The sequence below is a fragment of the Bufo bufo genome, chromosome 8 (assembly GCF_905171765.1).
Source record: "Bufo bufo chromosome 8, aBufBuf1.1, whole genome shotgun sequence".
Taxonomy (NCBI): Eukaryota; Metazoa; Chordata; class Amphibia; order Anura; family Bufonidae; genus Bufo; species Bufo bufo.
This window is the reverse complement of record NC_053396.1, coordinates 172098986-172125261: the sequence shown is the minus strand read 5'-3', so window position 1 is coordinate 172125261 and position 26276 is coordinate 172098986. Positions and strand designations below refer to the sequence as shown.

General features: G+C 42.9%; 1 protein-coding gene across 1 annotated transcript; it reads right to left on the bottom strand.

The window, feature by feature from the left end:
* Positions 1–7395: 7395 nt before the first annotated feature.
* On the bottom strand, positions 7396–15382 carry LOC120978107 (growth hormone secretagogue receptor type 1-like). Its single transcript, XM_040406336.1, has 2 exons — positions 14629–15382; positions 7396–7901 (listed from the first exon to the last, which is right to left on the bottom strand). Exons 1-2 carry the CDS (start codon positions 15380–15382, stop codon positions 7528–7530), a joined length of 1128 nt encoding a protein of 375 aa, XP_040262270.1. The 3' UTR covers positions 7396–7527.
* Between the last annotated feature and the right edge of the window lie 10894 nt (positions 15383–26276).

Sequence of the window (26276 nt, the reverse complement as noted above, 5' to 3'; positions counted from 1 at the left end):
AGCTTTCAATTTCCAAACAGCACAGGGAAAATGAAGTGTGTACACTCTGGTTGCCATGGGCAACAAAGGAATTTCCTAGCGGCTTCCTTGAGGCCTAGAGAGTTGTGTTTTAATCTGCAGCCTGACCAGTAGTACTCGCTGGCTGTAAAGCTCTGAATGTGTATAGATATATTTTTAAATGTACATACTATATTTTTTAACTTTTGCTCTACATACCAGAATGGTTTTCTAGAGGTAGTCTACCAAACTTGTTGGTGAGGTAAATAAAACAGATCCATCTGCCGTGTTTATTAGTTACGGTCTGTAAAAAATATACTAATAATATCGCCTTTCATATGTTTAGAATTAAATATGTATGTAGATCTGACACCAAAAAATGAGAAAGATATTGCTACTTCCACAGGGCACATCATTCCTTGTAGACATAGGTGCCTTGTCAACGTGATGCGTTGGATAATTGTGAATTTTGTGTCACCACGTTCCCCCTTTTCCAGTTGTGGAATCAAATTCCCGGCTGCTCAGCACTGTCAGGGAAATAGCTGAATTTTATCATTTGCACATGAACCATACAACAAGATAAACTATAAAAATAATACAAAACTATAATAAGAGTGTGAAAAGGTATCGAGATACTTCCAGACAGTCAATATATAGGGACAATGGTGTCCATTTTGAGAGGTGTAGTCTATCCTTTCTCCTGCAGCAATGGTTCAGTTTGCTGCCTAGACCTATATGTAAATTAGTCAATGCATTTTCCCTTAAAGAACCCTTCTTTTCTTACAATCTTGCAGTCTATTTCCATCTCCAAAGTGATCTCCGGTAATTATTTCATCCCAACCAATAATGGGTCTATGTATCGAGAACTTATGACTACTGGGGGTGGATTCTCTTAGGAATGTGAGGACTGACGGCATAGTTGTCAACAGTCCTGAATTTGCAGGGACTGTTCCTAATTTTCAGAGGGAGAAGGGCTGTCTCGTATGGGTGAGGCTTCTGGAAACCTCACCCATAAATGAGCACCCTGAACTTGGTGGTGGTCTCAGACGCTTCGGTGTATTTGTCGCGAATTTACCAATTGCAAAGTTGGTATGTATCTGATGGATGCATCACAAGTAGAGATGAGCAAATCGATTCTAAACCAATTGGATTCAACCAGAATTGTCAAAAAATTGGAGAAGAACCCACATTTTGGGTCATTTTTGATTCAGGCAAATTTTGGAGTGAATGAGATTGGCAAAAATGACCTCAAAGGGTCTTGCACAAATTTTCAGGCCGATTCGAGCACTTTCAATTCAGATAGAAACGTTTCAGACCCCAGTTGAAACTGTCCACCGGTTTGGCGGAATCAAACCCAATCAAATTTTAGCCAGTTCATCTCTACTCTGTTGGTATCAGCAATACACCTTCCTCAGTATAGTCAAGGCTATAATGGAAGTCGTTGGGTGCAGGTTTTGGCTACTTTTGTATAGTACTGTCTGGCATTATGTTATTACCTTTTTACTTTATTTTTATTGACTGTAAGGCCTCATGCACACGACCATATTTCCATCCGTGTGCTGTCTGCATCCGTATGTCCGTTCCACAAATTTATAGAACATGTCCTATTCTTGTTTTGCAGACAAGAATAATGATTTCTAGTGATGAGAGGGAGAAAAATGCAGATTGCACATGGAAGGTGTCCATGTTTTGCTAATCCGTGGCATGTGGATTGCAATATGGACACTGTTGTGTGACTTTAGACTTATTTTTTTAGGTCTGATTTAAAAAAAACTGCTATAATGTTTGTTCCTCTCCTGTTCCTTTTTGTCCAAAAGTAAAGCAGTTATATAAAAAAAAAAGAAATTATATACTTTATAAAAAATACTATATTACATGATATATCCCAAATAAATCTATGTATAGAGATTTGTAGTTTTTATTAGATTTGTTCTTTCAAGTCTAACCCTTTATATCCCAATAATTGTCACTAGTGGCCACAATCCATATAGTCTTCCGCACCAATGAATGGTTTAGGTCTGTTTTCATAAGAAAGTTTTCCGCTGCCAAGAATAAAGGGGTTCTTTGAGATTTTTATTTTTTTTCCCTGAGGATAGGTCATCAATATGAGATCTTTGGGGTTCCAACTCCTGGGACCCCCGCCGACCAGCTGTATGAAGAGGCCGCCATGCCCCGTGAGCGCTTAGGCCTATTCCTAGGCCATGTGACGGCACGTTCACATGACCTAGGCACTGCTCATTCCCATTCAAGTGAATGTGACTGAGCTGCAGTACCAAGCACAGCGCTGTGTGGAGGCCACGGCGCCCACTGGAGAGCTGCGGCCTCCTCAAGCAGCTGATGAGTGGGGGTGCTGGGAATTTTGGACCTCCACCGATCTCGTATTGGTGACGTATCCTGAGGATAGGTCATCAATATGTAAATTCTGGAGAGCCCCTTTAATGATAAAGGATAGAAAATGCAACATGTGCCTCTTAACGGTTGTCTATGTTTTTCCCCATAATGGTGCCACCCTTGTCCATGTTTGGTATTGCAGCTTGGCCCCAATCCGTTTATTCTTATAACGGGCAATCCCTTTAATGTTTGAGTAGACAGCCAAATGTCAGCCACTATTCAGAAGTATGGGATCTGTCCGTTCATGAGGAGTCAGTGACCCCTACGATGCCGTTAGCGTGTAGTAAATTGGTATTTTTTGAAAGTTGATCTAACAGAAGACTTATCCATCTCCACCATGTGTAGAGGATACGTGTTAACATTTGACGCTAATACCATGGTCTTTTCTATATTTGGTTGTCTCAGTAATGCATTGCATGGCTTCAGTTGCTTTCACCTCCGCCGATTGCTCGTATACTCCAACATTTAAGCGTTATACCATTGTGTTGTGTTTCAGTACGCCAGTCTTATTCCCAGTGATGCTTTTTACCACTGCAGTATACATAGGCCTTACAAACTCCCTTTCTGCGTATCCGGATGTCGTACTCGTATTCATGCGTTGACCTGCTTATGCATTTCTTTTAATGTGTTACAAAAAAAAATGTAATTTCTGTGCTTCTCAAGAATATATTGCAGCACTTTCTGAAAAAGCACAGATTTGTCTTTATGGAGGAGAAGAAAAAAAGTGCATTTATTATAAATGTTACACTATTTGGCTCAAACTGAGCAAATGTTTTTATACTGTCTATAACCATAAAAAAGTAAAAGTGCACGTTTTAGTTTTTTTATGAGATGCCCATATTATGTATTATCTACTAACCTAAATATTTTTACATGTAAGATGTTTTTTTTTTGTAAGAGATTACCATGGTGAAAATATAAATATATATAAATTTACATTCCATCACTTTATATTGGAGATTTTTTTTTATCTCTCACAATGTAATTTTTTTTATTTTAATTAGGATAGTTTCTCTGTTTTCGCATGGTTTACTGCTGTGTGAGCCTAATTTGCATCGATTTTTAAAAGTTGTGTTTTCATATGGCGAGAAATTATAGAATGGTTCTTATTAGGAGGGCGACCTCCTGAAAAGTCACTTTTATCTCAAATTTAAAAAATAAAATAAAAATAATTGCTGTTCTACAATTGAAATACGAAATTGTAGATGTTATTGTAGCGTTAAGATTTCATGTGAGTCCTATTTGTTACATTTCGGATCGATCCAATTGAATTATCAGTTATCGCAGTCGTGCAAAATATACACTAGAGAGAATTCTGTATTCGCGTATAAGATGGATACTGCATATTAGACATTATATGTATTGTTCTGATTCATGTCAATCATTTAGGCTATTTCCGCGTATAATTTCATTTGAGTATTTCCTAGAGATGTGTATTGCTACTTTCTTTACAGTAGATACATGGTGCAATCTAAAAAAAAAATGTACATTTTTTTTTTTCCACAGGTAGTCTTTGTGTATTTTATTTATTTCGATTTCTAAAAGTCATGAAAAGTGTAAAAGTGTGAATGTTCTGTTTTTACCTGTACCAAAAAGGAAAAAAAAAAGATAAAAATAAGAAATAAAATGTCTGAATATCACATCCAATCTCCCACCATAATGATCCTCCTTACAAGGAAAGGGACGGGTTCAATGAATTTCGTATGTGTGTGTGTATGTCTATGCATATGTTTTTGTACACACCTTCATGTCTCTCGACTTACAGGCATGTTTACATTTTGCTCCAATTTTTTCTCAATACATATTTTTCATCTTAAGAAAAAAAAATACTCTCAATTGCCAAAGGATTTTTATTTTTATTTTTCCAGTACACAAATTGAGAAGCACCCGAAGCATTAAGACTTTTTTTTTTTTCTTCGTTTTTTCCCCCTCTCTCCCCCCTATTACCCTCCATACCTAGTTGTTCAGGAAATAAATGACCGCTTTTTGATGTACTAATTTCCTTAGCACACTGCTGTTTATTTCATCTGGACAATGTCGGCCATATTTATCAAGGGAAGTATGGGACGTACCAGTTCTATATTTGACAAGATGAGGCGACACAATTCTTGCCATACATATGGAACTCTGAAAGGTTCCCTTCTTTTTTTCACCTTCATAAATCTGGCTTCCTTCTATTATTTTTCCATTTACAAATGATGATACATTCCAGTCTTCAGAACTAGTGGTGTTCTTGTAAGAGATATGTTTCTTTGTATTTCATTGTTATTTGAGGTATCTTCTACAATATAAGATGCCCTTGCATATGTATTACTAAATTGTTACTTTGAAATAGATAATATATTTAATGTCTAATAAAAAGTATAAAAATTCGTTGTAGGATGTTTTTGCCTATTCAAATGCCAAGTTTTTTTTATTACAGTAAAATACAGACGTTACATTGTTGTCTTGTATTTGCCTTGTTTTTTTTTATATATATACATTTATTTTTTTTACCTCTTTCTATATTTAGTACTGCAAATGAGCTCTTAACAAGCTCTGCCTCTGGTGGCAATAGTGGCAGAGCTTGGTACGAGCTCATTTCCATCTCTTTCTTCCCAGAATTCCAGAGGAGCATTGCCTGGCCTAAAAGTCGCCTGACGACGATAAAGGCGCTCTCACCAAGGAGAGAGAGCCCCCCCAATCCTATATTTTGTACTAAAATAAACACTAACCACCATAAGCATGTGGAAACCTTATCTAGCATACAAACGTATTACAATGGTGTCTAATCTATTGCAGATGTACATTTAAAAAAAATCTATTTCCCCCTTAAAGGGGTTATCCCATGATTAATGTTAAAAATGAAAATCGGAACCATCCCTGTATCTCACATGGATCCAGATATCTGCCCAATCATTGCTCTGCTAGATTTATTTCAAGGTGGTAGCTTGGAGAGTGTCCTTTGTGGGTGCGGCCTTTCTGCTGCAGCTTTCTCCCTATCACAGCTCTGGAGGCAGTTGAAGAATGGAACTGAACATATGCGTCCCTCTCAGTGAGGTGGACAGATAAATAACAGACAGCAGGTGGCGCTATACAGATACGTTTTATTTAATAACTCTGTGGCTGTACTTAATTTTTAATTACATGCAATTACAAAAGTATTCAGATCCAGGTGCTGATATGAAAACTGCTGAATATTTTTCGTGAGACAACCCATTTAAGAAAATGATGGTCCTGACTTAACAAGACCGGAATGTGCTATTTTGGTCTTGATGGAGCTTGCGCTGCCGGAGAAGGCATGCCATTTATTATGGTACAGTCCGTGTGCCGGAATATAATAGACACCTCAGAGCTGCTGTTGATTTCTGACTAGAACAGTTGCATTGAAAAGTCACTAATCCAGTGGAACAGCAATTTATTTTATGCCAAAAGACAGAGGTGGGAGAATAATGAAAATAATGAATTTCCCTCTAAATACCTTACTGATGAAGATGCTCTCAATGTTGTGGCAGGCAATTTTAGAGGCTAATAATGCAATGTATGGGAGCTGACCCATATATAGAATCCCAGGGTCAAAACAAAAAACTGCATGAGGTTTGTATGTTCTCCCTGTGTTTGTTTATGTGGGTTTCCTACCACTCACCAAAATGTACTAAAACAATAGTAGTCAAACTACCTCATATGGACCTAAGTTTTGGCCCTTGACATCTGAGAACTGTGCCTGAAACGAGATTGTCCGCTTTGTACAATTCTTTTATATTTTGGGGGTTTACTTGAAAATCTCCACTCTGGCAAAGAGTCCCGAACAGAGGACCTTACTAGATTAAATCAGAATTCCCAAAAAGTATATAATTTTTTTATTTTTATCTAGGCAATGTGCCATCAGAAAAGGGCCTACTGTTAAAGGGGTTACTAATGTATTGTGATTGTCCAAATTGCCTCCTATGCTGACTGGATTCATTTTTCCATCATATTATACACTGCATTTCCAGGGCTGATGACCAGCCTGCAATCTATCAGTGGTGGTCACACTTGCACACTATAGGAAAAAGTTCGGGCCTCTCTGGTGGCTGGGAGTGTGCGCAGGTCGGAGCTTGTTCCTATACTGTGCAAGCACCACCATGGTCCTAACCATGGAAACGAGCAATGTATAATGTGATTGAAAAATGAATCCAGCAAAGGAGGCAATGTGGACAACAACAAATATATTAGTGCCTTGTAATAACTTTCTCTACATGATAAATGCTATTTGCTGAAGTGACACAACACCTTTAAGTTAAAGTTTTCCTGTTACATTTTTGTCCCATGTTTAACATATGTTGGGGAAAAAAGGATGCAAAAACTTAGTATACTATGCTTTTCCATCCTGCAGAGTCCAGCAAAAACTTATTGATGAATGCCACTGTGTGACGTCCATTGGCGGTATTTAACATGCATGTCGTGTAGACATTAAATGTGGTACAATAGCGTGATGTGAGCACAGCCTTACACATATTCTTTAAGGATTGCTGGAGAGTGCTTTTTTTTATTTAACAAAAAAAACAAACTGAAATCTTGCAGTTTTAACCCCAGCCACTGAGCCTCACAATAGACTACAACTTCCTGCTCTGTAGAGATCACTTATCTGCAGTCATACCATTATCACAGGATTACAATAGCAGGTAACAGCTATATATAGATAACACAGGGTCACATGATTTACATGGGGTGATGGTCAGATCTCACCTCACTCTTTGTGCACAATGTCCTCTGTAAGTCAATGAGTGATCTTCAGTCTACAAGTTCAGCTGTGCGGAAAATAGAATAAAATGTACAGAAGCAAATTCAAAAGTAACAACCACTATGGCTCCACTTCTCATGGAGCCTTATCGGACACCACAACCAAACAAAAAGATGGTAATATCTCTCCACTCCATTGGTCAAGGTATACAGCAAAGTCATGTGCATGGACCATTGATGGTCACCCACAGCCGTCTCTTGGGTTCTGTAGTATTGAGCCTTACACCTAGAGTTTCCACTTGGTACATTACTTGTATATCTTCCAGTGTGAATGGCTGTAGAATTATATGATAGGTCCCAATGATCTTCTCATCAAAGTAGGTTTAAAGAAAAGTATAAACTGGTGCTGTTAATCCAAATCAGTATAAACTGGTGCTGTTAATCCAAAACAGCAACACTTCTCTTCAACAGTGGTGACCCAGAAATCTTCTCAGTTTCGATGGACTTGAGCATCATGAAAGAAGTGACCTCTGTCCCTTCCAGAGAAGACAGCTCGCTCCTTGGCATGTTCCTAGATTGTGGATCTTCCCTTGGACTGAGGATTTTAGTCATGGCAGCCCTGTACTTTTGCGACATAATGTTGTACAGCATGGGGTTGATTGAGGCACCCAGGTAAAAGAGAACCATAGAGATGAGGTTTAAGTACTGTGCGAGGTGATAGATGTCTTTTTGTCCTAGTCCAACACACGCAAACAAGATCCGGCCAATATGGAAGGGCAGCCAGCACAACACAAAGGACAACACGACAACAGCTGAAAAACACAAAAGCCATTATATACTTCTAGGTCTATAATATAAAAAGATTGCTTCAAAGGGGGACTGCAATCTGGAACATATGACATATTGATAGGATATGCCATAAATGTCATCAATATCAGATCGGTGGGGGTCTGACACCCAGCACCCTCACTGATCAGCTGTTTTCAGAAGCTGCTGGCACAGAAACAAAACTTTGGACGGAGCAGAAAGCACAAAGCCCATGTAACCAATGTCACTTGAGCACTACAACCTCTTTCAACATCTGATCGGTGGGAGAGTTGGACTGCCATTGGTCAGATATTGGTAACCCATTTAATGAATAATGATTTATTGATTAGTGTGTACCACAAATGTGGAGTTAAAAAGTGCGTGTTTGCAATTTTTGAAAAAATTGTTCCAAGTGGTGGTTTTTACACCACCTTCGCTCCTTTATTTACTTCTGGTGCAAATGAAGCCACACATTTCTGTTTAAGCGCACAGTGCTGGAAAATGATCCTAATTTATGACAAGGCCTGCACCTCATCATACATTAGGCAATTCTTCCAGCAGTGCAGGAGATAGTGCCGGCCTTGATAAGTCTCCCCCATTGTTTATATTATGAAGGTGGGGGCTACATAAAGCAGCTAGTGAACGGTTCTTGAAGTTGATGTTAGAACCAGGAAAATGGGCAAGAGTGAGGATCTGAGCAACTCTGATAAGGGCCAAGTTGTGACGGCTAGATAATTGGGTCAGAGTATCTCCAAAACGACAAGTCTTCTGGGGTGTTCTGGCATGCATTAGATCAGGGATACCCAACCTGCGGCCCTCCAGCTGTTAAAAAACGACAACTACCAGCATGCCCTGATAGCTGTAGCTATCTCATCTCTACACAACAGAAATTGCCTAGAGAGAGCATGTGAGCATCTGTACTGGATCATGAGAAATGGAAGACGGTGGCCTGGTCTGGTGAATCACATATTCTATTAGATTGTGCATGTGTCACTTATCTGGAGAAGAAGTGGCACCAGGATGCACTGTAGGATGGAGACAAGCCAGCGAGGGTAGTGTGATGTACTGGACCACGCTCTGCAGGGAAACCTTGGGTCGTGACATTCTTGTGGATGTTATTATGACCTACAAGTCCCTGAACACTACTTCACACTAAGTACACCCCTTCATGGCAGTGGTATTCGCTGTTGTCCTACCATGCTGCAAACATTGCTCGGGAATTCTTTGAGGAACATGACAGAATTCAAGCTGCTAACTTGGCTTCCAAATTTGGAGCTGGAAAAGTAAGTCCAATCGATAGAGGCTCCACCTCACAACTTACAGGACTTACATAATCTGCTGCTATGGTCACAGGACACCTTTAGAGGTCATAAAATCCATGCCTCGATGGGACAGATATTTTTTGATGGTAAGAGAAGGAACTACGCAATATTAAGCAGGTGGTTTATAAGTTGTTGATGATCAATGTATAGCCACATGAAGAAGATTCTACTGACTTCATGTCCCCATCTGATGTTTGGTAGAAGCAGCGTTGTAAAGTCCTTGGAATAGATTTATCAAAAAATGGTGTAAAGGAAAACTGGCTTAGTTGCTCATAGCAACCAATTAGATTTTTATTTTTCAAAGAATCTCTGAAAAATGAAAGGTGGAACTAATGGGCAACTAAGGCAGTTTTCCTTTACACCAGTTCTGATAAATCTCCCCCCTTGTGTGGATTTGAATCAGCATTCACAATCATGTTCACACATACACATACAGTTGAAACCAGAAGTTTACATACACTATATAAAAAGACACATATGCATGTTTTTCTCAATATCTGACATGAAACCAGAATAAAGCTTTCCTGTTTTTGGTCAATTAGGATTACCATAATTATTATTTGCCAAATGCCAGAATAATGAGAGAGAGAGAATATTTTAAGGCATTTTTATCACTTTCTGCAAAGTCAAAAGTTTACATACATTTCATTAATATTTGGTACCATTGCCCTTAAACTTTATGACAATAGTTTGCAGAATTTGGGCCCATTCCTCCTGATAAAACTGGTGTAACTGAGCCATGTTTGTTGGTCGCCTTGCTCGCACCTGCGTTTTTTAGCTTTACCCATAAATTTTCAATAGGATTGAGATCAGGGCTTTGTGATGGCTACTCCAAAACATTGACCTTGTTATCCTTAAGCCACTTTGTAACCAGTTTGGCAGTATGCTTCGGGTCATTATCCATTTGGAAGACCCATTTCCACCCAAGCTATATGTTCCTGGCTGATGTCTTGAGATGTTGCTTCAGTATTTCCACATAATCATCTTTCCTCATGATGCCATCTATTTTGTGAAGTGCACCAGTCCGTCCTGCAGCAAAACAACCCCACAACATGATACTGCCACCCCCGTGTTTCACAGTTGGGATGGTGTTCTTAGGCTTCCAAGCTTCTCCCTTTTTCCTCCAAATGTAACGATGGTCATTATGGCCAAAAAGTTCAATTTTAGTTTAGTCAGACCACAGGAAAAAAATGTAGGTCTTTGTTCCTGTGTGCATTTGCAAACATTAATCTGGCTGTTTTTATGTTTCTTTTGCAGTACTGGCTTCTTCCTGGCAGAGTGGCCTTTCAGCCCATGTTGATATAGTACTCGTTTCACTGTAGATATTGACACAATCTTACCAGCTTCCGCCATCATTTTCACAAGGTCTTTTGCTTTTGTTCTTGGGTTGATCTACACGTCAGACTAAAGCACGTTCATCTCTGGGACACAGAACCCGTCTCCTACCTGAGTGGTATGATGGCTGGACATTCCCATGTTGTTTGTACTTGCGTATAATTGTTTGTTCAGATGAACGAGGCACCTTCAGGTATCTTGAAATTGCACCCAAGGTTGAGCCAGACTTGTGCAAGTCCACAATTCTCTTCCTGATAACTTGGCTGATTTCTTTAGACTTTCCCGTGACGCTACACAAAGAAGCAGTGTGTTTCAGGTCTGCATTTAAATACATCCACAGGTGTGTCTCTAATTAACTCAGATGTTGCCAACAAACCTAACAGAAGCCTCCAAACACATGACATCATCATATGGGTGGTCCAGAATTGTTTAAAGGCATAGTAATCTTAGTGTATGTAAACTTTTGACATTGCAGAAAGTAATAAAAATGCCTTAAACATTTTCTCTCTCATTATTCTGGCATTTGGCAAATAATAATAATTATGGTAATCCTAATTGACCAAAAACAGGAAGGGTTTATTCTGATTTCCTGTCATATATTGAGAAAAACATGCATATGTCTTTTTATATAGTGTATGTAAATGTCTGGTTTCAACTGTACATATACTTTGTTTGCCACTGTTGAAAATAGGATGTAGACACTAAAGGTAATGATGACTTATACCCACATTACATAGCAAAAGTTATGGATAAACAAAGAGTTAACTGCCAAAAACTCGACTCTCCTTCATTTGTGTCTTCTAGGCCAATGTTCCTCAACTCCAGTCCTCTGGGTCCACTAGTCATGATTTGAGAATATCCCACAGAATGAATACCTGTGGTAAGTCCTGAGCTGCATGACAGTCTGCAGGTAGAAGCAGGAGCCCACTCCGCTCAGCTAATCCTGGCATAGTACATGAGTACATGACCACTGGATGACAGTGGCAGCTCTACCACCACCCCTTCTTCTGCTGCTACTTGTGCTGGTTGCAGCAACATTTTTACCACTAGCCGTTCCTTTGAAAAGCCCAGGCAACTGTCTGTTGGCCATAGTGTACAGTAACTGTATCAGTAATGTAAAGGATTAACTATTAATGTTACAGCAGTTGAAAAAGATAAACGCAGCGATATATTAGACCGCCCTAATAAATTAACTGGAAATGTGGCAGCAGTTCAACAAGATGCACTTACCCTGCACTATCCCTATGCTCTGCCTACAGTCTCTAAAAACTCTCCCTATGATCTCCCTACAATGTCCCTGCACTCTCCCTATCCAATATTCTGATATTAATAGCTTTCAGCAACACCATCCCTAGCGCATAAGCACTTGTCGCGTCTCTCCCTATGCTCAGCTCACTGTGAAATGGCGGAGACCGTGTGGGATGAGGCTTTTTTATAGGGCTGTGACATGGGATGGCTACCTGCAGGCTAGCTGTACCGCATTATGGGTCATATTGCGTTCCCGGGCTTCTTCATTTTGTAACATGTGCAGCAGCCATTTTAGAAAAAAATAATTTGTTACCTCGAAGCATGAGGAAATCCTGAAAACATGACAGGTCAGGTGGACCCCAAGGATTGGAGTTGAAAAACATTGCTCTAGGCCTCACTCACTTGAAAATCTGATTACACCTAGAACTCCCCCGCCCTTCACTGACATTTGTGTCTCAGCCCATGACGGGCTGTGTTACAATATTTTTCTATTATTAATATATTGGAAAAGGTTTCCGCAGAAATTAACACTGCCTTCTGTTAATGGCTGGCATAACACACTGTGCTGTGAATGTCTTTGATGGTCTGGTTACAGCATGTTCTGGACAGGACACTCTTGAAATCTACACAATGGCCGGGTTGTAGAACAAAGCTGGAAAAGCTTTTATCTTTATTTCTTTTTGTAACAAAAAAATGTCCACTATAAAATATTCCCGTATTAGGCCTCATGCACACGACCGTTGTGTGCATCCGCGTCCGTTCCGTCATTTTTCACAGTTTAGCGGAGGTCCCATTCATTTCTATGAAGCAGTGAAAAAAAACTGATAGTCCTCCGTTTTTTCTCTGCATCCGTGATCCGTGATTCCAGTCCGTCAAAAAAATATAACCTGTCCTATTCTTGTCAGTGGAAAACGGAGGACGGACCCATTCAAGTCAATGGGTCCGTCAAAAAAAACGGATGCACAACTGGTATGTCATCCGTGTCCGTTTTTTTACAAGACCTTGGTGCAATAAAATTACACTTTTCATTAACCTTCCTTTTTTCCCCCTGTCAGACAAAAAAAATGGAAGACACAAGGAAACACAACTGAAGCAAAATCGGACACGGACCACTGAAGCCAAATCACTGACAGTGAAAAAACACTGTCGTGTGCATGAGGCCTTACAGCGCTGGCTGCTATGTGGGCTTCAGAGAACAACCGAGGAAATGTGATCAAATATGACCATCATAATGAACCCTCACAGTGGGTTTAGGTTTTGGAGTTCTTTTTATGATTATCAAAAGAAAAAAAGACTACACACATTACCATATTAAAAAACAAAGTGAGTGGATAACGATCTACCCCCTTTAACCCATATCTGGCTTTGTAAGGGGGAAGGGGGGTTCTATCTGTCTATAGTGGTTGGAGCTATATCCACTGAACAGACATTAAAGGGAACCTGTCATGTGGATTTGCCACAGTAAACCTCCACCACCTTGTTATTCCTGTCTTTGGTGGTGAAGCTGCCAAGCGCACATGTAACAGGTCAGCCAGTTTCATAGGTACAAATCTGCTTACAGATGCCCTTTAGGCTCCATTCAGACGTCCGTAACATGTTGTGCGGATCCATGGATCCGCAAAACACGGACAGCGGCAATGTGCGTTCCGCATTTTGCGGATCGCACATTGCCGGTACTAATAGAATATGCCTATTCTTGTCCGCAATTGCGGACAAGAATAGGACATGTTCTATTTTTTTCGGGAACGGAATTGCGGACCCGGAAGTGCTGCCCCATAGAAATGAATGGGTCCGCAATTCTGTTCCGCAAAATGCGTGTGAATGGACCCTAAATAAACATTCTGAAAAGGCACAATGTAAAAAAATGTACCTTTAAGATGGCACATGCAATTAGCCGTGAGCAGCCATCTGTGAGGCCTCTAATAACATGACTGCCATGCCGACATAAGTCCCATGTCAATAGAAGCGCCTACGACTGCTTAGTCGAGTAGAAGTGAATGGAGAGGGCCGTGCATGCGCAGCCACCTCTCCGATCACTGCAGCCGCAAGACAGAGGTCATGGCTTGTTTCACATTTGCATTAGACATGTGCGGCAGGCTGTTCCGGCACTGCTGGACGGAACCGGATACCCGCCAGCCCCATTAACTATAAAGGGGATCGGCGGAGATCAGGCCACAACCCGGCAAATATGCTGAGAATTGGCCGGACAGAAACTGTTTTCGTCCAGCTAATTGTCAGCATATTTGCCAGGTTGCGTCCGGCACTCCGCCGGTCCCCATTATAGTTAATGGGGCCGGACAGAGACTTTCAAGCTTCTGGCAATGCCGGATTATAGAGAGATCCGTCAGGCTGCTCCCTGCCAGATATCTAGCACTAGTCTAAAACTTGCCTTACCTGGCTTCTTCCGTTCACCATGGTCTGTTCTCCACTTGTCAACTACTCATGTGGTTAGGAGTCATGTGTGCCACTGCAGCCAACGAATATCTTGGGTATTACCTGAGTGAGAGCTGCACTTACCTTGTATTAGCTACTGTACCTACTGATGTGCATCACATGGCCCAGTTGACCCAGTGGAAGGAGCTAGAACCAAGCAGTGGGGAGCAGGTAAACATACTGGAGGGAAATGATCCAAAATGTCTTCACATGGTGGAGAACCCCTTTTGGCATTTAAAAATTACACTTTAATGATTGTCACCAGCACCAGTACTACCTGTCTTGACATCTCCATGGTACAGTATATGCAGTTTATAAATCCAAAATACATAGTGGGAACCACTGACAATAAGTCTAAAAGGACAATGAAACAATGTATTTGCAGGTGACTTACCCAACATTTTGACTGTCTGCTTGTGTTGCTTCCCTCTATTGGCCGCAGTAGGAACCTGTATTCCATGCTTGTTCTTCCAAAGCTTCCTACAGATTAGACCATAAAGCAATACCAGAAAGCAGACAGGAATGAAAAAATAAATGGTTGACACCCAGGTCATAGTAGAAAGAAGGCCAATTTTGGCATGTTCCATGGTAGTGCATTCCTTGGTTTCCTCCGGTTCAGTTCCAGAAGGATGTTCTACTCCAAACAGAAACAATATTGGTCCGGCAGTAATGAAGGCAAACATCCACAAGAATATGATGATGATCTTCACTCTCTTCTTAGTGATCATGATTTTGGCTTTAAGGGGGAAACAAATGGCAAGATACCTTTCTACACTTACAGTGGTGATGTGAAGAATTGTGCAGTAGGTGCAGCTCTCACTCAGGTAATACCCAAACTTGCAGACAAAGTTCCCAAAGATATAAGGTCTATATTTCCAAATTCTGTACAAATCGAATGGCACGCCAAGAAAAATCAGAATGTCCGACACTGCCATACTGGAGAGGTACATGTTCACTGTGGACCTCATGTCTTTATACCTCTTAAAGATTAAAATGGTTATCAAGTTGCCCGTCACCCCCAAAAGAAAGAGCGTAATGCAGATGATTGTGACCGGAACTAATGTGTGAATATCAAAGATTGCAGTTTTCCTGTCCAGGGGTTCGGTTCCATTACTTTGAACTCCAGCGTCAGTTTCGTTCTCAGCCATCGTTTGACTACTCTCCTAATAGAGTCTACATGCAGTCTTTGGAAAAGGTGTCAATAGCGTGTTCTTCAGTGCAGTTCATATTGAAAAGAGGACAAATGTAGAAAATATGGTTGACTATAAGCAAGCTTGAGCCAATATATATTTTCTGCAGGTCCGTCATCACTGTACCAGTTGAGTTGTAGGCTGTTTGGATGTCTTGTTCCAAGTCATTTTTTTTCTTGATGTCGGTGTTAAAGACTGTTTTCTCCCAGAAAGCCCTACAGGACTGAGAGAGTATCTGACCTTATTTGATAGTAATGTACTTTAATGCTCAATTAGTGGATTAAAACCATTCCCTTCTGTGCTTTAACAGTCCATTACCCTTTGCAAAATCACATTTGTCACCATTTTTGAACGAGTCTTTATTACACTTTACATGAAGCATGAAAGATAAATATACATATTTAGTCATCAGTTTTATCCTGCTGTCATCCAGAGTCTCATTACACTGTCATAACACAAAGCTTTAGTGATATGCTGCAGATAAGTATGAATATCAGGTCCCTGTAATGAGCTAGTGACACTGTAGTCATTGTTCCATATATTATAATAAAATAAAACTAAAGAAATCTGACGTTAGAGTGATATCTAGATTAATTTCTCCAAATCCCCTGCAAAGACATACACTACTCACAAAAAATTAGGGATATTTGGCTTGTGGGTGAAATTTCAGAACAAACCTAAAATGCAATCCAACCTTTACAGGTGAACTTAATGTGACCTTCTCGTAAGTTTTGAATGCACAAGTCCAACTGTTCAATGTTTCGGTACTTTTTGCACAACTTGCTGTTCTCTAACAAGGCGCGTAACGGCAATTCACAACAGGTGTTTAATCCATGAATCGCCCAATAAATTTCCTGGTTCAATTAGAATCAGTATTTAAATGGTCCTCCTCATCATGCTGTTTACATTTTGACATCATGTGACCAAGAAGAAACCTAACAATTGAACAACATATTGAGGCTTCAAGTAGGATGTTCTCAGACAGAAGTGGCCACTGAGATTAGAGTGTCACAGAGCGTCATCAGCAAGTTGCAACAGAGATACAGAGTGACTGGAAGAGTCACAGAAAGGCATAGAAGTGGACATCCTTTGTCCACATCCCACACTGATGACCGCTTCATTGTAAACAATGCCCTGTGGAACCGGATGATGAATGCCCTACAACTCCAGGCACATTTAAGGAAGGTGAAAGGCACCCAAGTGTCACGTCAGACCATTTGAAACAGTTTACATCAGTGTGGTCTGCGTGCTAGACGACCTGCAAGGATACCTGACCACACCACCAGGCACAGGTGTTATTGTCTTGCATAGGCCAGGGAGCATCTATGCTGGATGAGGGACCAGTGGGCCTCAGTGCGGTTCACTGATGAAATTTGGTTCACGCAGACCAGAAATTATGGCAGACAACGATGTTGGAGACATCAAGGAGAGCGGTATGCATCAGCCATTTTTTGCCTTTGGTGGTGGTGGTGTTACAGTGTGGGCAGATGGGTCTAGTCAATACAGAACTGCCCTACACTTTGTGAATGGTACAGTGACAAGCCCATACTACTTGAAGAACATCATTAATCCAGTCATTGTGCCTTCGCATGAACAACAATGTTCCAGCTCATCGAGGTCGCATCATTAGGGAACGGCTGCTGGAGACTGGGTGACCTCAAATAGAGTGGCCTGCACTTTCTCCAGACCTGAATCCTATTGAAAATCTATGGGATCAGCTGAGTCGTCGTGTATAGGCTCATAACTCTGTACCCCAGAACCTCAATGACCTGAGGGCCGCCCTTCAAGAAGAGTGGGATGCCATGCCTCAGCCGACCATATGTCAACTTGTGAACAGCATGAGACGTCGTCATCAAGCTGTAATTGATTCTCAAGGCCACATGACAAATTATTGAGACACTGAAATTTTTTGTGGGGGTATACCCACCACTGGGGTTGGCTTTTGTTACAATAAATAGTTTGAGATGAAGAAATCACCATTGCATGCTTCTACTTAGGGCTCTTTCACACTTGTGGCAGAGGATTCCGGCAGGCAGTTCCGTCGCCGGAACTGCCGGATACGGCAATCCGGACACAAACTGATGCATTAGTCGGATGGATCCGGATCCGTCTGACAAATGCATTGCAATACTGGATCCGTCTTTCCGGTTGTCATCCGGGAAAAAAGGATCGAGTATTTTTTTCCCCACAGATTTAAAGGTCTGCGCATGCGCGGACCGGAAGAACGGATCCGTCAATGCAGCAATTTTAATGCCAGATCTGGCACTAATACATTTCAATGGAAATTAATGCCAGATCCGGCAAGTGTTCAGGATTTTTGGCCGGAGAGAAAACTGCAGCATGCTGTGGTATTTTCTCCGGCCAAAAAACATAAGAGGGACTGAACTGATGCCTCCTGATGCATACGGAACGGATTGCTCTTCATTCAGAATGCATGGGGATAAAACTGATCAGTTTTTTTCCGGTATTGAGCCCCTATGACGGAACTCAATAGCGGAAAAGAAAAACGCTAGTGTAAAAGTACCCTTAAATGCCCTACTTTCATGGTAGAATATCACTGTAGCGTGAACTTTTTACATTTTACATAAATTTCACCCGAAAGCCAAATATCCCTTTTGTAGTGTAAAGTTAAAGAAGCACTCCCGGAATTTTTTTTGTTTCCTCTATTTGTTAAGTATATAGAGTAAGTATAAAGTCAAGTCACATTATTGTGACCACCACCTAATATCCAGAGTAACCACAGTGGGCGACACAGACAGCAGCTAGACGGGCTGGGAGTGACTCAATAAGGTCCTGGTAGGTTGTCACAGGTATCTGGAGCCATGCTGACTGCAGTGCATCTATAGCTGCTGAAGGGGTGTGGAGGAGGATCCATAGAGTGAACACGACAATCGAGGTGATCCCACAGATGCTCAATTGGGTTTATGTATGGGTAATTAGGGAACCAGGGTAGTACATGGAAGCCTTGGTCATGCTCTTCCAACCAATGTTGAACTTTTCTAGCCGCGTCACATGTAGAATTGTCTTTCTGGAAGATCCCATCCGCCCCAGGGAAGGCAATCAGCATGTGTGGGTGTACGTGATCTGCAAGGATAGATTCATACCCAGAACTTGGGAGAAGGGCATGTGGGTGTGTGCACGTAGGTGATGCTCGATCTCCCTCCCAGCCATGGAGCCCCCAGCCTGATGTGACGCCGAGCTCCAAGCGAGGCTGCCTCTGCCGCTGCTTGCTCTCGCCACCCCCGCCTGCCGCTCTGACACGCTGATACACCGCTGACCCGCCGCTGGGATCATTTGGCAGTCCTGTCCTCGAGGGGTGTGAGAGGCGAACAACAAGTGAGACCGGAGTTGACTGCAGGATCGGAACAGTAGGAGAGCGGGCTGAGCTGACTGGTGGTCCGTGAGTGATTTCATGCCTCCCCCTCTTCTCTGTGAATACGTGTGGTTGGGCTTTGTATCCTTCCCTTCGTTTGGAGATCTGGAGGTCTGTTGTCAGCAGGCTGGGATAGTAGCGGATAGAGGTCGCGGGCTGAGGGGTGTTGGAAGGGGGTCACGAAACGGGTCCTAAAAAGAAAATATGTGGCGCCCCCCTCCCTCCCCAAAGGCCTGCGTAAAGTTTGTGGAGTGCTACCGCGATGCCGCGCGGCGGGTGTATCAGCTGTGAGGGAGGAGGGGCTGGGGGCCGGCATCTGCTTTTATAATGACAACGGGGCTCATGCAGTGACTGTATTCTACTACACGGGCCCCGCTCACTGTATAATCGTATCTGTATTCTGTAATAGTTAATTATGTATATACCGGTAATCGCATAATCAGCGCTACTTACAACTACAAGCGCTCGGTAGGTAGCAGAGAGGAGGGAGGAGGCAGGACGGGCGGGCGGCGAGTCACTCACTACATCACCACTTTATGAATGAAGCAGGCGGCGTGGGTGCATGACGTAGTGACTCACGCTGCCAGCGCCCGTCCTCCCGGCCTGCCTCCTCCCTCCTCTCTGCTACCTACCGAGCGCTTGTAGTTGTAAGTAGCGCTGATTATGCGATTACCGGTATATACATAATTAACTATTACAGATACGATTATACAGTGAGCGGGGCCCGTGTAGTAGAATACAGTAACTGCACGGGCCCTGCTGTCATTATAAAAGCAGATGCGACCCCCACCCTGGTATTGAGGGTCATTCACTACAGGGACACTTATGGAGGGGATCTGTGGATGCCACATAGCATAAGATGCTATATATGTGTCATCCACAGATCCCCCCCATAACTGTCATACACAGATCCCCATAACAGTACCATCCAGAGACCCCAATAAGAGCCACCCACAGATCCCCCATAAGTGTCACCCACAGATCCCCCATAAGTGTCACCCACAGATCCTCCATAACAGTGCGTCACCCACAGATCCTCCATAACAGTGCGTCACCCACAGATCCCCCATAACAGTGCACCATCCACAGATCCCCCATAACAGTGCACCATCCACAGACCACAATTAGTTTAAAACCCACCAAAAGCACACCTATTGGTTAAAAAAATTTTTTTAATTATTTTCCTCCTCGAAAACCTAGGTGCGTCTTATGGGCCGGTGCGTCTTATAGGGCGAAAAATACGGTAACAGCAGGGGGAAAATTAATTTCTAAAATGTATCAATGTTTATTACATCAAAAGACCAAGAAGAAAGCAGTCATTAGTTTAATGAATAAATGGAAAGACGTTATAAACCCCCAGCAAGAAGAGTTTTGGGGATTGGCCATAAAAGAAAAAAAATAGAGTTTCAAAAAACTTTTCCCATAGGATTACCCAATTCAATATATTATACCGCCTTTATTACTCCCCTAAGATATTAAAGAAGTGTTATAAAACTAAAGTGTTTAGCTGCCTAAAATGTGGGAAGGAAGGGGTGGATGATGTCCACATACTCTGGACATGCATAAAGATTCAAGAGTTCTGGGGAAAGGTTAATGACAGAATAGAGCAATACCATCGGTAATTTGAGACATGTATACTGGGGGTGATGGATAAAATGGATACCCCACAACATCGGGAAATCGCTTCCAAACTCCTTTTTCAAGCAAGGAAATGTATTGTTGGACATTGAAGAGGCAGTGTGGCTCCGACGGTTAGGGAATGGGAGAAGATTACTAGAATTTCACTTGCTAGAGAGGAATTTCACCTGGCAAATATTAAAAAAAAAACATAGATTTGTTCCCCCCATGAGATGATGGGTGGTATAGGTTGGGCCGAGGGAGGTGGGCGCAGGAGAGGGGTTAGAGACAGGAGGATTTTTTATTTATTTTTTTCTCCTCGGGAGCAGATAATGAATGGGGGGGGGGGGGGTAATATAATGTTATGCATTCTATAGATTGTATAATGTTTTTTTTGTATGAAGAATTTTTTTTTTAAATAAAGATTTATATATATATATATATATATAAAAAGGATAGATTCATACCCAAATGAGTGTACCACATGGATCAGTGGGTCCAGAGAATTCCACGAAAACATTCCCCTGACCATAACACTGCCACCACCGGCTTGTGTTCTTCCAGCAATGGTTGCAGGCTGTTTGTTCTCTGATGTTTCTCGCCTGACACGCCAACGTCCATCCGTTCTATGAAGCAGAAAAAGTGACTCATTGGAGAAGACAACCCTTTGTCCATCAACGGAGGTCCAATGCCAATGCTGCAGCGAAAATTGAAGGCTTGTCTTCCGATGCAACTTTGTTAGCAGAGGTGCAGTGACCGTCCGTCTGGAGCCCCATACACAGTAGGGTTCGCTGAACTATTCTTTTAGACACACATCTGGTAGCCCCCTGGTTCATTTTGGCTCAAGACACTTGACTTTCTTCATGAGCTACACGCTGCTGACATCAAAATAGGAAGTGGTCATACTAATGTGATTCGAATTTGCAGTAGTACCAATAATTTTCGTACCGAGCAGCGTCCTCCTCTGTGCAAGTGCTGAAAGCATTCAGCGCACACAAAGATACAGGCAACAGAATGTCCTGTACACCTTCAGCACCTGCACAGAGGAGGAAGTAGCTCCTGTGACATTGTCTGTTCATGTGCTTAAAGGGGTGGTCAGACAACCCTAAGCTGACATTGGGGCTTTAGCTGGCTGATGACGCCGCAGCTTAAAGGGGTATTCCAGTTACATTCAGTATAACTATTAGATCGGTGTGGGTCCTACCGCTCCGTTCGTTTCAGGGAATAGCACGGGGCCCCCATTCTCGTGATAGATGGGGTCCCAGCAGAAGGACCCCCACTGATCTAATAGTTATACCCTATCCTGTGGATAGGATATAACGTTATGTAACGGAGTGAGATGTGACAAAGTTTAGCGGCGCAATCAGGGCCCATAGACATGACTTGGAGTCAGGAGCACTAAAAATGCCACATCTGGGTATGCTTTTGAATTGTACATCTGCAACACCTTAACCCCTTAAGGACACAGCCTTATTTTACCTTAAGGACTTGGCCATTTTTTGCAAATCTGACCAGTGTCACTTTAAGTGCTGATAACTTTAAAACGCTTTGACTTATCCAGGCCATTCTGAGATTGTTTTTTCGTCACATATTGTACTTCATGACACTGGTAAAATGAAGTAAAAAAATAATAATTTTTATTTATAAAAAAATACCAAATTTACCAAATTTACCAACAAAATTAAAATAATTGCAAATTTCCAAGTTTCAATTTCTCTACTTCTATAATACATAGTAATACCTACAAAAATAGTTATTACTTTACATTCCCCATATGTCTACTTCATGTTTGGATCAATTTGGGAATGATATTTTATTTTTGGGGGATGTTACAAGTTTAGAAGCAAATCTTGAAATTTTTCAGAAATTTTCAAAAACCCACTTTTTAGGGACCAGTTCAGGTCTGAAGTCATTTTGTGAGGCTTACATAATAGAAACCACCCAAAAATTACCCAATTCTAGAAACTACACCCCTCAAGGTATTCAAAACAGATTTTACAAACGTCGTTAACCCTTTAGGTGTTCCACAAGAGTTAATGGCAAATGGTGCTAAAATTTCAAAATTTCGATTTTTGGGCAAATTTTCCATTTTAATCATTTTTTTCCAGTAACAAAGCAAGGGTTAACAGCCAAACAAAATGCTATATTTATTGCCCCAATTCTGTAGTTTGCAGAAACACCCCATATGTGGCCGTAAACTACTGTACGGGCACACAGTAGGGCGTAGAGGGAAAGGTGCGAGTATGGTTTTTGGAAGGCAGATTGGACTGTTTTTTTTTTACACCATGTCCCATTTGAAGCCCCCCTGATGCACCCCTAGAGTAGAAACTCTATAAAATTGACCCCATCTAAGAAACTACACCCCTCAAGGTATTCAAAACTGATTTTACTAACTTTGTTAACCCTATAGTTGTTGCACAAGATTTTATGGAAAATAGAGATAAAATTTCAAAATTTCACTTTTTTGGCAGATTTTCCATTTTAATATTTTTTTCCCAGTTACAAAGCAAGGGTTAACAGCCAAACAAAACTCATTATTCATGGCCCTGATTCTGTAGTTTACAGAAACACCCCATATGTGGTCGTAAAAACTGCTGTACGGGCACACGGCAGGGCGCAGAAGGAAAGTTTCTGGAAGGCAGATTTTGCTGGACTGGTTTTATTGGACACCATGTCCCATTTGAAGCCCCCCTGATGCACCCCTAGAGTAGAAACTCCAAAAAAGTGACCCCATTTTAGAAACTACAGGATAGGGTGGCAGTTTTGTTGGTACTAGTTTAGGGTACATATGATTTTTGGTTGCTCTATATTACACTTTTTGTGAGGCAAGATAACAAGAAATAGCTTTTTTGGCACCGTTTTTTTTTTTGTAATTTACAACTTTCATCTGACAGGTTAGATCATGTGCTATGTTTATAGAGCAGGTTGTCACGGACGCGGCGATACCTAATATGTATACAATTTTTTTTATTTATGTAAGTTTTACACAATGATTTCATTTTTGAAACAAAAAAAATCATGTTTTAGTGTTTCTATAGTCTAAGAGCCATAGTTTTTTTCAGTGTTTGGGCGATTATCTTGGGTAGAGTATCATTTTTGCGGGATGAGATGACGGTTTGATTGGTACTATTTTGGTGTACATGTGACTTTTTTGATCACTTTTATTACCTTTTTTGGGAAGTAAGGTGGACAAAATTTCAATTTCTCATAGTTTTTTTTTTTTTTTTATGGTGTTCACCGTGCGGGGAAAGTAACATGACCGCTTTATAGATCAGGTCGTTACGGACGCGGCGATACCTAATATGTGTAGTGTATTTTATTTTTTATTCAGTGATAAATGTGTTTTTTTATCTTTACTTTTTTCACTTTTTTTTGACCCAGACCCACTTGGTTCTTGAAGATCCAGTGGGTCTGAGGTCTGTATTTTACAGTACAGTACAGTACACTATATAGTGTATTGTACTGTATTTTACTTACACTTTGTCTGAACAGATCTATGCCTTTAGCACAGATCTGTTCAGCACCATGGACAGCAGGATGCCTGAGAAGGCGTCCTGTTGCCATGGGAACCTTCCCCGTCTGCCACAACTGAGCAGACTGGGAAGGGTAAGGAGGGGAGCTCCCTCCCTCTGTGACCCCATCCTGTCTGGGGGCTGCAAAGGCACAGCAGCCCCCCCGATGGGAGAGGGAGGGAGCTCCCTGACTGTTAACCTTTTCCATACAGCACAGATGTCAGCCGTTTATACCAGAGTGTCAGCAATGTGCTGACACTCTGGTATACCCACTGGACACCAGTGAATATTCAAGAGGAGGTGGGCGGGCGATCGCGATCCCGCCTGCCGCACCGCCCGCAACCTACAAAAAATCTAAATTTTGGGCATTTTAAAGTTTCTGATCCCCGCGGTCCGATCAGAAACTGCAGAAAGCGCTGCAAACCACAGGTCTGAATTGACCTGCGGTTTGCGGCGATCGCCGATACGGGGGGTCACATGACCCCCCCCGGCGTTGTGACAGGATGCCCGCTGAATGATTTCAGCGGGCATCCCGTTCCGATTAACCCCCGCGGCACCGCAATAGCTTTTTAAAGCCATGACGTATCGGTACGTCATGGGTCCTTAAGGATTCGGGAAACATGCCGTACCTGTACGTCATGCATCCCTAAGGGGTTAAAGGGAGTCTCTCACCAACATATGACGTTATACACCAGTTACATGGCTCTCTAGCACACCTATCCATGATTCAAATGGTACCTTTTTAATTTTCTTCTGACTTTCACCAGCAGGAAAAACGCAGTTTAATCCATATGCAAATTAGAGCTTGCAGGTGCCCAGGGGCGGTGTTCGGTGTGTAGGTGCCCAGGGGTGGTGTTCGGTGTGTAGGTGCCAAGGCTGCTCTGCCTTCTTTTTACATTACTCCTCCCCAGCCTCTTCCTCGCCCCGCCCTGCAAGTCCCTTGCGTCATCCACAGTGCACCGCCGGCATGCTGTGATGCCCATTGTGGGCATGGCATCGCTACATGTAGTGCGCATGCACCAGCATGAAACCAGTGACTGGGGGCGGACCAGAAGCAAACAAAAGGACTGGAGGCCGGCGCATGCACACTACATGTAGCGATGCCGTGCCCACAATGGGACTCACAGTGTGCATGCCAGCGCCCGCGATGCACGAGCGGGATATCGTCCGGTCCTGTGGATGACGCAAGGGAATTGCAGGGCGGACCAAGGAAGAGGCTGGGGAGGAGTAATGTAAAAAGAAGGCAGAGCAGCCTGGGCTCCTACACACTGAATGCTGCCCCTGCCCCTGGGCACCTGAGAGCCCTCATTTGCATATGGATTAAACAGCGTTTTTCCTGCTGGTGAAAGTCAGAAGAAAATTACATAGGTACCATTTGAATCATGGATGGGTGTGCTAGAGCGCCATGTAAGTGGCGTATAACGTCATATTTTGGTGACAGACTCCCTTTAAAAGTCACACAGGCAGCCCCATCCTCCCGCACACCCTGTCACACAGGGCAGCCCCATCCTCCTGCACACCCTGTCACACAGGGCAGCCCCATCCTCCCGCACACCCTGTCACACAGTGCAGACCACCGACATCCCCATCCTCCTGCACTCCCTGTCACACAGTCTAGGACACAGGCAGCCCCATCCTCCCGCACACCCAGTCACACAGTGCAGACCACCGACATCCCCATCCTCCTGCACACCCTGTCACACAGTCTAGGACACAGGCAGCCCCATCCTCCCGCACACCCAGTCACACAGTGCAGCCCCATCCTCCTGCACACCCTGTCACACAGGCAGCCCCATCCTCCCGCACACCCTGTCACACAGGCAGCCCCATCCTCCCGCACACCCTGTCACACAGGCAGCCCCATCCTCCCGCACACCCAGTCACACAGTGCAGCCCCGATCCTCCCGCACACCCTGTCACACAGGCAGCCCCATCCTCCTGCACACCCAGTCACACAGGCAGCCCCATCCTCCCGCACACCCTGTCACACAGGGCAGCCCCATCCTCCTGCACACCCTGTCACACAGGCAGCCCCATCCTCCCGCACACCCTGTCACACAGGCAGCCCCATCCTCCCGCACACCCTGTCACACAGGCAGCCCGATCCTCCTGCACACCCTGTCACACAGGCAGCCCCATCCTCCCGCACACCCTGTCACACAGGCAGCCCCATCCTCCCGCACACCCTGTCACACAGGCAGCCCCATCCTCCCGCACACCCAGTCACACAGTGCAGCCCCGTTCCTCCCGCACACCCTGTCACACAGGCAGCCCCATCCTCCTGCACACCCTGTCACACAGGCAGCCCCATCCTCCCGCACACCCTGTCACACAGGGCAGCCCCATCCTC